Source organism: Schistocerca nitens, chromosome 3 (assembly GCF_023898315.1).
Source record: "Schistocerca nitens isolate TAMUIC-IGC-003100 chromosome 3, iqSchNite1.1, whole genome shotgun sequence".
In the NCBI taxonomy this organism is placed as follows: Eukaryota; Metazoa; Arthropoda; class Insecta; order Orthoptera; family Acrididae; genus Schistocerca; species Schistocerca nitens.
This window is the reverse complement of record NC_064616.1, coordinates 746,161,215-746,178,351: the sequence shown is the minus strand read 5'-3', so window position 1 is coordinate 746,178,351 and position 17,137 is coordinate 746,161,215. Positions and strand designations below refer to the sequence as shown.

General features: G+C 43.0%; 1 protein-coding gene across 2 annotated transcripts in view; it reads right to left on the bottom strand.

Annotated features, from left to right (window-relative positions):
• The window catches only part of LOC126248731 (haloacid dehalogenase-like hydrolase domain-containing 5), a 99,518-nt gene extending 82,755 nt beyond the window's left edge, over positions 1-16,763 (bottom strand). Inside the window, exons 1-2 of one of the 2 annotated variants that reach the window (XM_049950049.1) lie at positions 16,522-16,763; positions 16,228-16,434 (exon numbers count right to left, since the gene is read on the bottom strand). In XM_049950049.1, the coding sequence (XP_049806006.1) occupies positions 16,228-16,434; positions 16,522-16,566 (252 nt within the window). In that variant the 5' untranslated portion in view covers positions 16,567-16,763. The remainder of the gene's footprint in view (positions 1-16,227; positions 16,435-16,521) is intronic. The other variant, XM_049950048.1, reaches the window with a different exon arrangement.
• Positions 16,764-17,137: the final 374 nt, after the last annotated feature.

The window sequence follows — 17,137 nt, the reverse complement described above, 5'->3', positions numbered from 1 at the left end:
GTACTGCGAATACATAGAAAGAAGGATCCTTTATTGTATGATTATATGACAGCGGAACAAACGATGGTAGCAGTTACTTCTGTAAAATATCTGGGAGTACGTGTACGGAACGATTTGAAGTGGAATGATCATATAAAATTAATTGTTGGTAAGGTGGGTGCCAGGTTGAGATTCATTGGGAGAGTCCTTAGAAAATGTAGTCCATCAACAAAGGAGGTGGCTTATAAAACACTCGTTTGACCTATACTTGACTATAGCTAATCAGTGTGGGATCCGTACCAGGTCAGGTTGACAGAGGAGATAGAGAAGATCCAAAGAATAGTGGCGCGTTTCGTCACAGGGTTATTTGGTAACCGTGATAGCGTTACGGAGATGTTTAATAAACTCAAGTGGCAGACTCTGCAAGAGAGGCGCTCTGCATTGCGGTGCAGCTTGCTGTTCAGGTTTTGAGAGGGAGCGTTTCTGGATGAGGTATCAAATATATTGCTTCCCCCTACTTATACCTCCCGAGGAGATCACGAATGTAAAATTAGAGAGATTCGAGCGCGCACGGAGGTTTTAGGGCAGTCTTTCTTCCCGCAAACCATATGCGTCTGGAACAGGAAAGGGAGGAAATGACAGTGGCACGTTACGTGCCCTCCGCCACACACCGTTGGGTGGCTTGCGGAGTATAAATGTAGATGTAGATTGCAAGTTTAAGACAAATGTGTCACATATTATAGTAACACCATGATTCGAGACACTACCACCCAGAATGAGCCTGACACTAGAATCAGGGAACAAAGCTTAAGTACCTGGGTACCACTTTACAGCAAGTGTTCGAATGGATTGAGTCACACGACTCTTATGACATTGCTGTGGTACACTTTGACTCTCCTCACATTTGTGTAGTTGTTGATAGCAATCAGGTCAGACAACACATCATCCCAAATTACAGCCAGGGCAGTGCCATACAAAAATACAGCAGTGTGCCAAGCAGACGATACGCAGTGTTAAATTATGTCACACAAGCTGCAGACCTGCCCCTATCTTGATGCAATTTGTTTACATTGAGGCAATGTACCAGCAGTGTGTTTGCAAAATGCAAAAGTCCCATAAGCAGTATGTTCCTTACTCCAAATATCAGTCTATGAAAGCCAACGTCGTACTTTCAAAGTCAGCTAGTGCTAGTCATAGTGCCACGTCAAGGTTGAAGAATTCTCAGAACTCTTCTCCTATTCATCGGTAAGGAAACAAACATTTTGTCATTTTGCAGATTGCTAATCGCAACATGGCTTGTAGTTACTTTCAGGAGCCTCAGTGATAATTTTGAACAACACACGTATCAACTGTTAAGAAAGACTATATTGTGCAAGTCACAGACAACTCTCTCAGCTTACAATGTCCATTGACACCCCAGTTCTTGGTGTTTCCTGCCTGCCTGCTGCTTTTCCCAATGTCACAAAGACAGTTTCTTTCACAGTATTGGGTTCAAAAGACAGTCAAAGCATTTTTGGTATTGATTCATTCCATCTTTTCAGGGTGCACATTAAGGACAATGTACTCTCTGTTAATTCTTTTGTACCTCAAGATAGTGTTTCAAAACACTGTGCAGAATTCAGCGAACTTTTTCAAGATAGCCTAGGCAAAGCAACCGATGAAGAAAAATGCGCAACCTTGATTTTATTGGGCATGGCCCATCCCGCAGGCAATCAGAAATCAAGTAAGACAAACATTGTAGAATTCGCAGGACAAAGGTGTAATTGCTCCACTGGCAGGCAGTCGGTGAAAATCTCCTCTTTCACTTATCAGGAAACTTATGATTTTGTGCTGATTTCAAATCAATTGTGGGTCCCTGAACAGCAATTAACTCATTTCTATTACCACAGATTGATGAACTGATGGATAAGCTAGGAGCGGCTTGCTTCTTCTCTGCAATGGATGTACGGGATGCCTACTTGTACATTCCGCTGAATGGACAGGGTCAAAATTTTTTTGTGACCAATATTCATGTAGGGCTATTCTAGCTTTTGCATTTGCCCTTTGACAGTGCTTCAGCACCTGCTATTTACCAGAGATATCTGCATCAGCTGACTGCAAAGTGTCTTTGTGCACAAACTATTTAGATGATAATGTGGTTTTTGGATGTTCTCCCGATGAACATCTTCCTAATCTGACAAGTTTATTTCAAGTTCTCTCTGTTGATGGTCTCAAGTGCAACAGACTTCTTTCTCTCAAACTGAAATCAAGTGCAATACCTAGGCCATCTCATCAATGCTCAGGTCATCCATCCTCCCCAGTCTCAATTAACTGCAATTTGTGACCTCCCAGTGCCTTGTAACATACGTGAATTCCAAGCTATACAAGAAATATGTTCCTTTTGTATGAACTCTGCAGTGTCAAATTGCTTATCAGTGATTGAAGGGAGCTTTTTTGAGTGATAGTTGTTTGTTTCATTCTTACCCTGCTAAGCCAGACATGCTAGCAGTTGATGTTTCCTCGTACGGGACTGGTGCAGTGTTCTCTCACAGAGATGGCTATAAGGTCGAACCAATTCCTTTTGCATCCAAGCTCTTGACCAAGGCTCAGTGCAATTATTATCAGCTAGAGGCGGTGGCTCTTGCCATTATATAAGCTGTGAAAAAATTCCACCAGTACCTTTATGGATGGAAGTTCCACTTAGTGACAGATCACAAGCCACTGATGTTGTTGTTCAGTCCTTCCAAGCCAGTTCCTCCATGCACAGTGCAAAAGCTGCAATGATGGTCTTTGATTTTTGTCAATTTACCACTATGAAATGATGTACAGATCAACAGCCAGACATTCCAAAGGACACACCCTCACTCAGTTAACAGTTGGCAACAATACAGTATTTGATGCATCTGAAGACTCTTGTTTCCATATTGACGTGCAATCACCATCTATCATCATTGGATCGCTCAGGCAACGGCTGTGCATCCCAAACCACAGTTATGCTGCAGTATATCCGCACTGGTTGGGCACATACTATCAAAGCTGTTTGCAGTCCTGTGGTTTGCCAATACTTTGCACTTTGGCATATCTTGGCTGAACAAATGGATATCACTCTGTTTCATGCAGATAGTGATCAATCACATGTGATAGTTCCATGGTCTTTATATAGGGAAGTTCCTCATCTTTTGCATCAAGTCCATTGGGGCATAGTGTGTACAAAGCAGTGAGCCCGACGTCACGGTACTTGGGCAGGGGTGGGCTCACAGATTGAACAGTTCACCTTTCACTGTCATGCTTGTGCAGAGGCACTAGGCTGCTCCACCTCAAAGGTTCTCTGAATAGCCCAGCACCCCTTGGCAGAGATTACACGATGATTCTGCGGGTCTATTTAGGAACAGCGATTGGCAAATTGTTGTACATGTTTATATCAATTTCCATTTGTTGTACCAATGCCTCTGACCCCAACAGCAAGTACTATCAAAACTTTCACATCAATTTTCTGTAATGAAGGTCATAGTCTCAGATAATGGACCACAGTTTACATCGGCAGACTCAAGTAATTCTGTAACACCAATGGCATTCAATATGCGACAAGCACACTATTCCATCTGCAACCTAACGGTGAAGCAGAACATTTTGTGATTACATTTCAGCAGCAAATGGACAAGACATGTGGCTCCAACACACTGGAGCAAACTTTAATGACTTTCCTGTCCTCATACTGTTGCCAGCCACGCAACAGCAAGATGCCTTCAGAACTGTTGCGTGGACACTGACACAGAACACCATTACATCTGCCGCAGAAGTCAGCCCCTCTTCCACAGCATACCAAATTTAATGTCACTGATCATATCTTTTTACCAGTCTTCAGCAGAAACAAACACTGTGAATGGAGCATTATCACTCAAGTCTTGCCCCCTCCCCCTTTATCTTGCATAGTGTTTGTCTGGGCTGCACAGAGCTTCAGAATCAGCTCCGCTTCTGTTGGCTATGTGATCCTGCTGCAGGTTTCTCAGTTTCAGAGACGGCATTCTACAGAATCTTGCAGCATAACTGCCTTCATCTCTCTAGGGTCTTGTGTTGCCAGTGCTTGCAGGGAGCCCATGGATGTTGAAGTGCCGCTGCCGTAGTCACCGCAGTCAGCAGGCCCTCCTGTGGATCTGGTCCTATCTGAACTGCTGCTTTTCTGCATGCCTCTGATGACGCACCAGTCACCACTGTGTCATTGCCAGTGCCAGAAGATACTCCATTCCTGGGTACGGTGTGCACCCTATGACAGGTTTCTCGGTCAGTGTTCTCATTCACTTGCAAAATAAATGTCTGGATGCAGGCAGGAACGTGCCATTAGCTACTACCTCCTTAGTGACACGTGCATACAGACCACTTCCCAGCAGTCGTTACCAGCAATGCCAGTATGCAATGACAGTAAGGAGGATTGGGGGGGGGGGGGAGGAGGAGGAGGAGGAGGAGGAGGAATGTGTTGTTTGTCACAGACAGCATGCCAGGCATGTCAGGTGTGACGGTACAAACTCCCGTTACTAGATGGATGTTTCTAGTATGCAAGGATTGCTTTGTGGAGAGTGAGCACGCTACACAGCGCACGATTCGCAGAAGCGCGTGCTGCACCCGCGCGAGATTTGCAACAGTCGGTCTCTGTGGCCGGGCGTCCACGTGGACTGCAGCTTGGGGCATTGTTTGGTTTTTCGCACATTACGCGAAAACTATGTAACTTACGGTGAAGAGCGATGCGGCAGTGGATTGTTGTCAGTAATATGCACCTTCTGAAAGATCGATCTTTATTTTAAGTCACGAGATGCAAAAGTTATAGTAACCTAAAAATCGGATAATATCACGAATACTGAAAGATTAATAAAAATAGTAAATAACAACTTATAGGGATGAGCAAGCACTCATTAAAAACGTTTCATCATAGCAGATCGAGTGCTGTAGTCATATGTTAAGATTCATAAATAATTAAGTCCATAAAGAGCAATAAACAAAGTTTGAGGGAAAATTGTTTATAAAATTCAATGGAAAATTCATGACATAAAGAACGGCACTATATAATATTTTGGGTGGCATCACACATATTTTAAACTAGTTAAGTTATAGTATACACTTGAATTGCAACAGTTTTCATTGTTTGCCAATTATTATTAACATTTATTGCCCATAATTAATTAATCATTATAGATATGAAGACTTTGAGCAGCGAAATGTGTAGATTGCTATAGATTGCGTCTAAAAACGGTGCTATATGCAGTTCTATGTTTGCGCTAAGTGGTGAAATTTTGCAAAAACTAAAACTTGATTTATGGGCGATAGAATAATCCTAGAAATTAATGTAATATAGTAAATGAGATGTACTCTTTAGCGTGGTTCTGATGGTGTACTTATTTCTGTCAAGGTATGTATGTATGTATGTATGTATCAAAATTTGTAACCTTAACTGGTGAGAGTGGTACTTGCATAACGAGAGGGTTGATGTCTGAGCCTATATAAGCGAGCTGTGTTACGTGCTACGCTTACTCGACCATTGAGAGCTTGTGAAGAGGTTTCCGTGCTGTGGGCACAGCGGGAAGCAAATTGTCGTGAGTTGTTTTCACAACGCCTGCAGATTGTCGTGTTCTGTGCCCCGCAGCATGGGAAAGAAGTACGCACAGAGGAAACCTGCCGCTACGAAGGGTCCTTCGGTTGTGCAACTCGCTGAGTCTGCCGACCAAGCACGGAATTCCCGAGAAGATGAGTCGCGGCCTGTCCCCCTTTTGTACGCCAAGTGCAAAGGCGGGTGGACAGCGCTGTTCAACACTATGACGAATTGCGCTAAGAACGAGGTGGTCTACGAGTCTGTTGATACAGACTCGCTGATCTGGGTTCGAGGTGCAACCGTGGCTGACCACAGGGCAATCAAGGTCACAGTGGCCGACCACATTGTCGACGCACCGCTAGTGCGTGAGAAGGCATCTTCCGTAGGAAGGATGAAGACGACCAAGGCACTCCTCAGGGGGTTACCTTGGTGCTGCAACGAGGCTGCGGTCCGGGAAGGGCTGCTGCGAGCCGGGTTTGGTAATGCAACCGCAAAGTTGCACAACCGGACCAACAAGAAGAGGGCACCGCTCTTTGCCGTGAATGTGCAAACGGCCAACGGCGGGAGCGACATCTTTGACTTGAGAAAGTTGCTGGGCTTCCCGGTTACGACAGAAGCTCTACCGACCGCCATGAACCCCCAGCCCCAGTGCTTCAGGTGCCAGGGCGAGGGCCATGTCGCGAAGTATTGCCACAACGCGGCGCGGTGGGTTTAGTGCTCAGGCAAGCACAACAGCCGCGCCTGCGCCCATGGCAGTAATGTTCTGCTGACTAGCGTCCAGTGTGGCGGCCTGCATGTCGCCAGCTGGCGCGGTTGCCTGGCTTTCTCAAGCCGCAACTAGGCCGAAGGCGGTGAGGTGTCCGCGGCCGCACCAACGCAGCGGAAGAAGAGAAGACGACGTCAGAAACGACGCAGGGTGCAGACCAGCCCGGCACAGCTGAGAGACGACGCAGTAGCAGCTCCACCTGCCAGGGGCAGGGACGACCGCTCGGAAACAGGCAGTGGGGATGCAGCTCGCGCCCCCGAGAAGAACTGTGGCCTCGAAATCGGCACCGCCGTGAAGGAGGCCACAGCAGCCCTTAAAGCCGTCATTGTGGCAGAGAGGGCTGCCTTCGCAGCCATCGTGGCTGCAGAGAAGGAAGAGGCATTGAGGCAACTAAGTGCAGTCTTCGCCCAAGGCCTCTGTGCTGCCAAACCTGTGAACACTCCTGCAACCTCGCAGAAGGACATTCGCATGCCTGTCCCAGTGGCAGCCCCAGCAGCACCGCAGGTGAGTGGTACAAAGAAGACAACCGCCGCCCCAGCAGCGACGCCGACCACCATGGGGGCGGCCCCTGCAAGGGGCCTAGAAGCCAAAGAGGCAGCCCTTATCGCGACTGCACGAGCAAGCAGCATGCACGTCTCCAAAGCTCAAGCGGCGCAGCTCACCGAACAAGCAGAGCTCCTTGAGGCTCAGATGCGGCAGAGCTGCGCCATGCAGTAAAGGACGACGACGCCGAATGGCGGCAAGCTGCCGCTGTTCACCAACCAGCCTGATGAAGCTGTGCCAAATCACTGATGACATGGCGCAGCAGAGGGCGTAATGGCAACGTGCGCGTTGCCGCACTAATTTCCTTGTTACAGGGACGAAGCCACTGCAGCAGGCCCAGGAGAATCCATGCGAGCACAGCTGCAGCAACCGGAACACACGGCAACATAGGAGGAGGAGGAGCAGCTGGCCCAGGAGACGACGTCGGCGCCAGCAGCAGCAGTGCTCACCTCCTCGACAGGACTGATCATTCTATGACAATCTGGCATTTCTTCTATGGTACTGATGCATGATACCCGACCACTAACATAACCTTACCTTGCATGATCTGTTGCAGATAGCAAGAAAGCTGCTACTGCCCTTACTACTCAACCTGACACTGTTGCAGAGTTTTTTTTCCCTTGGCACTTTTTTCGCTCTGCCCTTAAAAACCGCTCTTCTTTCAAGCTTGATTCTGTCAAGCTTTTCCGACCACTTCTATCACCCAGATGCGCCCGTATTAATGGGTAACCTTACCCAAATGTACGGATAACATTGCAGTTCCTCACTCCTGCGATCTCCTCGATTCTAATTACTAACAATGCAGAGGTGACAGTAGACCTTTTAAATTGGTCACCATGCTTGCGCAAGCATGGAGGGGCTCCCACCTTTAATGCAGCTGGCCAGGGGTCAGTCGTTTCGGAGGGTGGTTGGCGAGCAAGTCCCACTTGAGGGTGGCCCATGTGGTCGTTTCAGAATTCTTTTTCGTGCCGATTTATTCCGACAAAGAGTATCGTTTAATAGAGCAAGTATATAATTTGGTGAGCTGGGAGTGCTACGAGTATTTGTGTGAGTGCGATTTACGAGGTATACATTGTCGTAAGTGAACATGTGGCGAACTGTGATTACTCACCATAATTGTTAGAACAAAGACAGTGGGACTTGTGGTTCAGTTCAAATTGATTGAATAACTTTCGGTTATTGATTGAATAACTTTCGGTTATTGCAGTCTACATTACTGCTATTGGGGGCTCACAGTCAAATTATTATTAAAGTAAAACTGCAAACCATCTCACCAGTGGTAATTTCATTGTGTGAAAGAAAAGGACAATGCCAATAAATAGTGATTGAACTGTGTCGTGAAAAACTGATTTTAGTATAATTATTGCGTAATTCTTGTTCCCTAGCATAAACTGTACTTATATCTGAGTGAATAATTAATTCAAAAACTATAACAAATGTGCTGGTGTGAAAGTGTACTACTGTACCAAGTGTGAAAATCATCCCCTGAGACTTACGTGAGAGCCAAAATTTGCAGTAACATTTTTTGACCAACATTTTGTATATGCACATTCATGTGAACACTGCAACCGCACTACTTCTTTATTTTTACTGCCCCGTCGCACAGGTTATAGTTCCAAAGTTGCTCCCAGACATTCAAAGTACTGCCACCAGAGCCAGCCACACATCACTCACAGCCACAAACCAATAGAAGCCCTATGGAGACACCCCTCTTGGCCAGTGCAAGCAGTGCCCCTATCAAAGTGGCTAAGATGTCACCACAGGCTATCATCAGCCCCCACCTGTATTGTGGTCATTGCCTGCTACTCAATCCCACTATATGGACATTCTAAAATGGACTTAACCTAATAATAAACATGATGTTTGTGGGGTGCTCAACATCATGCCCATCATCAGCACCCTTATGAAGTCACTGTCATGGGTGGGGGAGAGGGGGTCGACACAAAAGCTGTCCCACAAGAGGAGTTGCTTAAATGCGTTAAAGGCCCCTATCAATTATAAAATTCTGCCCTCTTGACATACTCAGCTACGACACTGAAAATCAAATAATAAAAATGATAAACTGCCTAGGCTATGTATCCAGTCACAGGACAGTGACCTCTCCTCTCCGGCAAATTTCAAAACTTGTGTTGGCATTGGCGAGGATGGTGGGCAGATCATCAGCCTAATTGATGGTTGTCCCTATGTCAATATATAAAACACACATAGCCAAAACATGCTAAACTAAAAGTGGCACACCAAAAACTTCACAGTGTGGTGGGAATCTTCTAGCAAGAGGAAATATCCATGTGTTGATGGACAATGAACTACACCATGCCTGCATGGTCAATTTGAGTCACCACAGTTTGTCACTCATCACTTCCAACCATTTGCTTTCCTATAGATGCATTTTTCTTCAATCAGACAATGAGATGTCAGCATGCACAGAAATGGCACACTGACATACAACACCATCTCTACATGTTTCTTTGGTTGTTTTGTGGGCTGTGCTGTTTCCCTGTATCCCAATGTGCACAGGTACCTAGCGAAAGACTACCTTCTTGTCTCTGGGTTGGTTTTGTTGTAGGGCATCACAGAGGACATGAATCAACTGGTTTACTGGATCATGCGGTGGACCACTTTTAGCACACTCAACAAGTCAGAACAAATGAGAAACTTTGTACTGTGATGGCACCAAATCCACTCCAGTACCATCCCTCATATTGCTGCATAGCTCCTTATCATAATTTATAAATTATTCAAGAAAATATACTTGGAGAACCCTATCAGGAAAACAGCTGAACAACTTAGCAACTGAGTGCACTCCCTTGTTGGAATTCGTAAATATATACAACAATAAAACTGTGTTATGTATTTAAAATCTAAGATAACATATTTGTAAAACAGTAATCTGGAGTACACGTTATCTTGTACTGTGTCAGGCTTCAAATCACTTTGGGCATCTAAATACACCAAAGCAGCCATTTGTGACTGCATATTCAGAGGCCTGATACATCCAGATATGTGAGGAAGTGGGTAGAACGGGTTCAAAATGGCTTGTACGCACAAGGTCAATTCCTGAGCAGCCGCTCAAAGTTGAGGTGGACTGCCACAGTAAATGTCAATGACTGAGGTAACGCAAAGATTTCTTGGGCCTGTCATGCCACAAGGTGCTGCCGCCACACCAGGAGTGGTTCTACTGATGCATTTCAGAATATTCAATGATTTGATGTTCTTCATCTGCAGGTCTTTCAGGTACATACATGTACAATGTCAGGCCCAATAGGTGCACATTGTCCTTAAAATTTAAAATACTTTCCCCAATCATGAGTTCAGGTGGTTAAAACCTCAATAAGCATGATTAAACCTGACAAATAGCCTTCTCTAGTGTGATCCTAAAACCAGTTTTAGTGGTTCAAGTTTCCAGCCTCATGATGGTCATTGTCACTGTATGATCACAGGAACAGCAGAAGATCATGAAGTCATCATGAAGTTGGAGAAGGATGTTGTACCTCCAAGTGGTGTCATACACCTTTTCAAGGTCAAATATACACCGACTAAATAGTTTTGGCATAAGACACAACTCCTGTACAATCATCTCCAGTAGAATTAAGTTGTCAGGGACAGAATGACTGCACCTGAGACTGCACTGGGAATAGCACAGGTGACATAAGGATTCAAGAAGCTAGATGATGCACAGGGTGACCAATCACTCGAGAGTCTTATTCATACTACTGGTAATGCTACAATTTAGTAACTGCTAGGGTTGATACAATCCTTGACTGGCTTCCAGAAGAGAATTAATATTGCCTCCTTCCAAGTGGTAGTGTACTGTCCACCACACCAGGTCTGTCAAACAAGATAGGAACTTGCCTTTGAGTCCAGGGCAAAGATAACAGAGCATGGCATAATGAGTCTGACCCAGCACTGGAGCAGTGCCTCTGGCTGTGGATAGAACAGACTCCATTTCCCACATGGAGAATGGAAGATTGTGGATCCCCTCATTGTATGAGGAGGAGCAAAGCCTTCTCACCTCTACAATTCTACAGAATGTCTGGAACTCAGGAGTTTGTCTGGATGACACCGTAACGGTAACAAAGTGTTCGGCTACAACCTGAGTAATGTCTCTAGGTGCACCCATCGATAAACCATTTCTCAACACGGCTGTGAGGGAAGTTTCAGCGACTATGCCTGAAATCCTTCTTACTGATTCCTAAACTTGTGTAATGGAAATTGTCTGATTGACAGAAGTTCTAAATTCCTTCCATGAGTTCCTGTTCCATTCTTTTATCATGCACCTTGCTTGTGCTCTCACAGAACTGAAGGCCCAAAGGTTTTCTGTAGTTGGATGGTATTTGATTTTACACAAAACTGTGCAACTGGCTCTGATTACTGAGCAACAGTCGTCATCCCCCCAAGGGACAGGCTGTCATTCGACGTGATCACTAGACAGAGGAACAGAATCTGTGACAGCTCATTGGATCTCACATTTGATATGGTCCATCATCTCCTGGGCACAATCCTTTTGTTTCAAAATGGCTTGCAGACTGTACTGCAGCAACTTTACCCTTTGAACCATTCACCTTTTCAGTCTCCCGTCCACCACCATCCAAGTCAGCAGAAGAATCCATGCCAGAAAGTGGTCACTGGAGTGCAAATCTGTGGCCACTTCCCACTAAACTGAGTCTGTAATAGTTGGGGAGCAAAAGCAAAGGTCAATGGCTGAAGATGACCCTGTAGCTGTGGAAAAGTGTAGCATCTGACTTAAGAGTTCAAAGGGCTGATATTCTTTGAATGGACAAGGTACTCGATACTTTGAGCCCTGGAGCAAGTGGTAGTCAAACCCCAAAGCACATTGTTTGCACTGAAGCCTCTATGAGGAGGAATGGTTGAGGGAATACCCAGAAGAGTTCTGTCAGTGTACCTGCAGCCAACAGACCACAGTGTGGGAGATATAAAGAACAGACAGTGATTTTAGCTGGTGTGAGAACTTCCACTGCAACTACTTGTCTGACGTTGGTAAGAGGAACAGCAGAAGAGTGACATCTGTCATCAATGAAAACAGGCATCCCACCCTTATCCTGCCTTCCTAGTATGATCGACATTCCCGTAGGGCTGGTAGCCCCTAGCAGGTGAGTTTGTGACTAAATTGAGTTTCTTGTACGTAGATCTCTCCTGGGCCAAGAGTTACAATTCTTCCAAATGCAGGTGGTATCCATTTAACCTCCACTGCAATACAGAAGTCCCTATGGGAGGCAGTGATTAGCAATGGTTGTCCTTGCTCTTCTCCCACAGTGGAGATGCTTTACCTGAGAGATCAGAGGGGTGCATTAGATGGTGTCTGGGTCTCTGGTTCCCCTATACGGATATCAATACCCTTGACAGTGAAATCACCATTGGAAAGGGCGACTGGTCATTGATATGATGGTTTAGCTCCCACTTTCTTTGATTTTGAATGGCTTTTTATTTGGCATTTTTCCTCACAGGCAGCACTGATTGTGTGGGTAGAGGGGATGGCTTAGTGAGTCTCTGATGTGTGCAGTGGTACGAAGATGATGTTCCAAGTCCTTTGCTGAAAGCTTTCAAATGGTTTCAGGGTCACGTGCAGCTTCCACCCCGCCCCCCTCTCCCTTGGGCAGGCTATTACTTTCCTGGTTATAAACACCACACTTACTGCTACATACTGTTTTATGCTGGAGCAGTTTATAAATTTCAGAGGAAGTGCTCAGAAGTTGCCCGATTCATGAGCTGGACCTCCAGAATTTCCATATAGACAAGGTTTCTATCAATTTTCATGACTTTTTCAGCCCTTTTCCGTAACCTCTTTAGTAAAATGCAAGACTTATCGAATGAAGACAAGGTTTGCACTTTACAAATTCCTCAGAATATGATCGTTTGTCCTTCTTAGCATTGAACTGTTTCAGCTGTTTTACAGAATGTTCCCCAAATTTAAAATACTCTCTCTTCACTATGTCAGCTGCTGAGGAGTCATATTACTTTTTCATTACCCTCATGACCATCTGTTCATTTTCAATACCTTTTCATGATCAGTAGACATTCCGACATATCCTTCCCATTACATTATATGGTAGTATGACCAAATCTTTTGCATTCAAAGCACTGTATTGGGCTGGGAACAAATGGTCAAACCTTAATACAGATATAGCCTGCAAGAATATGTTCATTTACTTCTGGAGTGTTGAAGATTAAAATGTGCTGTTGACTTGGGTCCATCTCCATTATATTGGAGCAGGTAACCAAACCTTTACTGAAGTTAAGGGTGTCATGTTGTTCAGCCACAAAATGGTAGTCACCTAAGGCCTTGCATCCTAGAAGCTTACCTATCTGATGTGATGTGGCAGTTTCAGCTACAAGCGCTCCATTGTGAAGTCGTTTAACACTTTTTTAAGGGCCCAGTGATAACTCCCAACTTCTTGTGAATGTAGAAAGAGAAGATCTTTTGAAATGTTCCCTCTGCTCTGTTGATCATGATGAAAGTTTTACAGCAGACTAATAGCCTGTTACTACAATTCTGAGACTACTACTCAGGTGGACTGACCACCTGTGCTGCATACATGATTAATGGAATAGAAAAGGTCACCCAGGAGAAATGATTTTAAATTAGAAAATTACTCTTAAAACTTGCTTTGCTACCTGTCAGACATTTAATGTAATCAATTCATAACTTATCTTCTCCCAGGAGAAATCATTAGATTTGGTGATTCCCACTGGCTACCATATACTATTAGCTGAATTGCTATGACCTCCATCAACAAATTACCAACATCCCCACACAATGCAAGAGCTGCGATCACTGTAAGTGCAATTTTGCCTGGCATTGCCTTCCTCTGACCTTCAAACTTGTTTACCTGTCTGATCATAGGTCACAATTTGACATTTTTCACATTGACAACAATTGCCAGAACTGAAAGAAGTAATAAGTGACAGATAAAAATCTTAGGTCTGACTGGGGATGGAACCCTAAACATTTGGACCTAGAATAAGCTTTAATTAAGATCTTTGAGCCAAATATACCTGGAACCAAGGTGAAACAAAATTCCCACTCTCCACATAAGATTTGCGAATAATATTGCTATCACTACTGATACTACCAGTGAAAAGAATGATTACAATAGACAGCCTAAATATTTAACAAATTTGAAAAAGTTTGAACTTAAAATAGTAAAAAAGATAGTATGCAAATCAGAGATGACAAAGTTACTCAATATCAAAACTGAATGAAGTAAAACACAAAGAGTTAACAAATGTTGTTAATAACCACATTAATTACAGAAGATAACATTTGCTGCAGTTAAATCAAAAACAGAAACACAGATCAGAAGGCACTTTATTTAAGAAAGATAGCAACTAGCAAACAAGTCATTTAGTAGAATATAATTTGTAAAGATGTTCATCTGCAATGGGCTCTTGTACGCATCTGAAAGCCACTGAATGCCAAAAAACAACAGAAATGTGGCTTTGGAGAATGCTAACTTGAACCAGATGCACAGAAGCAAAATTCAATGACAATGTTTTGAAAGAAATCAATTATGGAACTTCATAACTATTCAATAAAAAGTTAAACATAATATTTTGGAAATTTATTTTAATACAAGTATTTATGGAATATACCGGATGAAAAGAAATTGTAAATAAAATCAGTGGGGGGGACAAGAAAGAAAATGAAAGACGCAGACCTACTGGAGGTAACAAAGTGTCAAGGAATGAAGAAAACACAAAATTGAGAAAAGCGGCTGCACTTATAAGACACAGCCTTTGGACATTACGGTTTCTCTCGAAATGTAAATCACATTGTCTCACTAACAGGTGGAACCAAGTACTCGTCACACACAGTAATGGTTAGCAAAATACTGTGCAGTTAATAACTAACAATAAGGTTAGCACATGTTAACCCTAGAAGTGTACACCAGGGTCAGACTGACCACAGAGTTTACTTTGTTTGTTACTGTGCATGAGCCATCGCACATAAACAGTCAGCTGTCACCAATGTAAATTCAGCATTGAGTGACATCTAGTAGAGGACAGACATTCGATGTTGTGAGACTTTGTTGTTTAATTAATTTGATAGAAATGTTTTCTGAAGGGTCATTGTGACCCTGTGTAGCTGTCCTATCTCTGGATAGCAAGGACATTTATGTGAAAATGATGCGCAGAAGTGACATTTAACTACCAGGGGATGCCATACAGGAAGCATTATTAAAGAAATTCAATCATCATCCTGATGAAAGTGATGGTGAAGCTGGTGCTCCTGCAGCAGTCATAATGACAAAACTAATCAGTCTGCAGAATATTCAGACAGTGATGAAGAAAGTACAGCCATCCAAGATAGGAACTGTCATTGCTGTAACAGGGCTCTCTCTAACAGAAGAGATCGGCCAGTTGCCAATAGCATTGTAGTCCATATTCCAAGAGTGTGGAAATAATGAATGAATGGATCTGTGAATAATTTAGAACACCTTAAAATATCTATGTAAATGAATTAAACGAACAGCATCTTCATTGAGTTAAACTACAAATAAAGCATTTAGATCCGGATTACTTTCAAGTTTCATCATTGAAAAAAATCTTCATGACAGTTTGTACATAGTTTCGAATTTTGGATACATTAATAACAATATCGACTGAGAAAGTACATGGCAGAGGTGAAATAAAATGCAATTAGTACAGGAGCGACCAATTTCATTACAAAATATTTTAAATTCGGTTAATTTCTCCATCAAATAACTGAGAGCCAATGTGACCCTGGTGTACAGTTGGTGTGACAGCTTCAAAGGTGTACACTACTAGGGTTAATTTTGACACACATGGTCACGCAAAAACTGCAAGTTGCAAAAGTTCACTTGTTCCAGGTATGATACTGTGGTTATGCACTTGAATTAACGTTGATATACTCCACTGCTGTTCACCTTACAGATAATTTTCATTACTTGTATTCGCACCTCAAAACTAAATATCATTGTTGTAGTAACTGAAGAAGAATGACTGCAAGTATTAAAAATATAAAAAAACGTCCCACTGCAATTTATTAATCTCATTTGACCGTTCTAAGCAACAGTACACGATTATCTCTTTCTGTACTATCTCCACAAAACAATAAGGCCTAATGACTGTTGATTTAGGGGACAACAACGTAATTCATTACAAGTGTATTAATAATTATGCTAAAATCTTAGAGCTACGCAACAGGGCAATCTACACAAAACCAGCATTATGATTAACAACACCTACATATGTATCCAAAGACAGGTTTTCAAGGACACAACGTTCGTTTACTGATATAAAATATACGAAATAAATTTCGTACACTTTAGTTTCGTTTTTCACACTACATTCAGTTTAAGCACGATTATCTGAATTACATTTGTTGCGAAATACTTACATTTAACTCCAGCCAGTTTGTAAGGTGTCCGGCCTTAGTACTTTTAAGGCAGTTCCCTGCGTTGGTCACAAATACAATTGGAACTTTTAGTTTCTTTCGTTCATCACATAGTTTATTGAAAGCGGCTTTTGCTGCTGGCAGCACATTTCTCCCTCTAGTTATTACACCGTCTATGTCACATATTATTCCAAATTTTGGTTTTTTAGACTGCAAAGTAATGGCATAACATCTGTCGTAACATATTTCCGAACATTTTAAAAAATTATAAAACTATCGCACACGCTGCAAACTTACATCACTTCCGGGTAATACTCTGCTTAAATTTCGCAGAAACTTCATTTTTTAAATACTATATGAATCTTTCACTAACACACTCTCGGACCAACAACAAACAGTAACAGCTCCCAATTATGACGGCAAAGATAACCATTGCAGCCTTGCAAAGACTTTCGCATCACCATTTTGTTGTCAAGAACACAACCACAAAAGATAATGAACACGTGTACACGATTCAAATACACAACCCGCTTCAGACAACTCATCCAAACAACATAGCAAAACACTATCCCTTCTGAGACAAAGTTCTTTGTAAATATATGGTGATGTAATATCGATAATCGTAGGTGTAACAGGACATCTGGGTTCGTTTCTAACTTCTTATTCTTCTTGGTTTCTATGACGTTGCAGTGATCATATGAATATATAAAAACTATTTTTGCAGCAACGTCATCTGAAATACTATAACTCCTTATTTATAATGAACAACATTATAAAGTCGACTTATTATTGATATGAAACACATATAAAAGAAATTTACGATCATTAATAAAATATGTATTATAACCATGTTAACCCCTAACTCGCGACATGAGTTTTCTGTAACGAGGTGCGGTCTCTGGAACCCCTATGT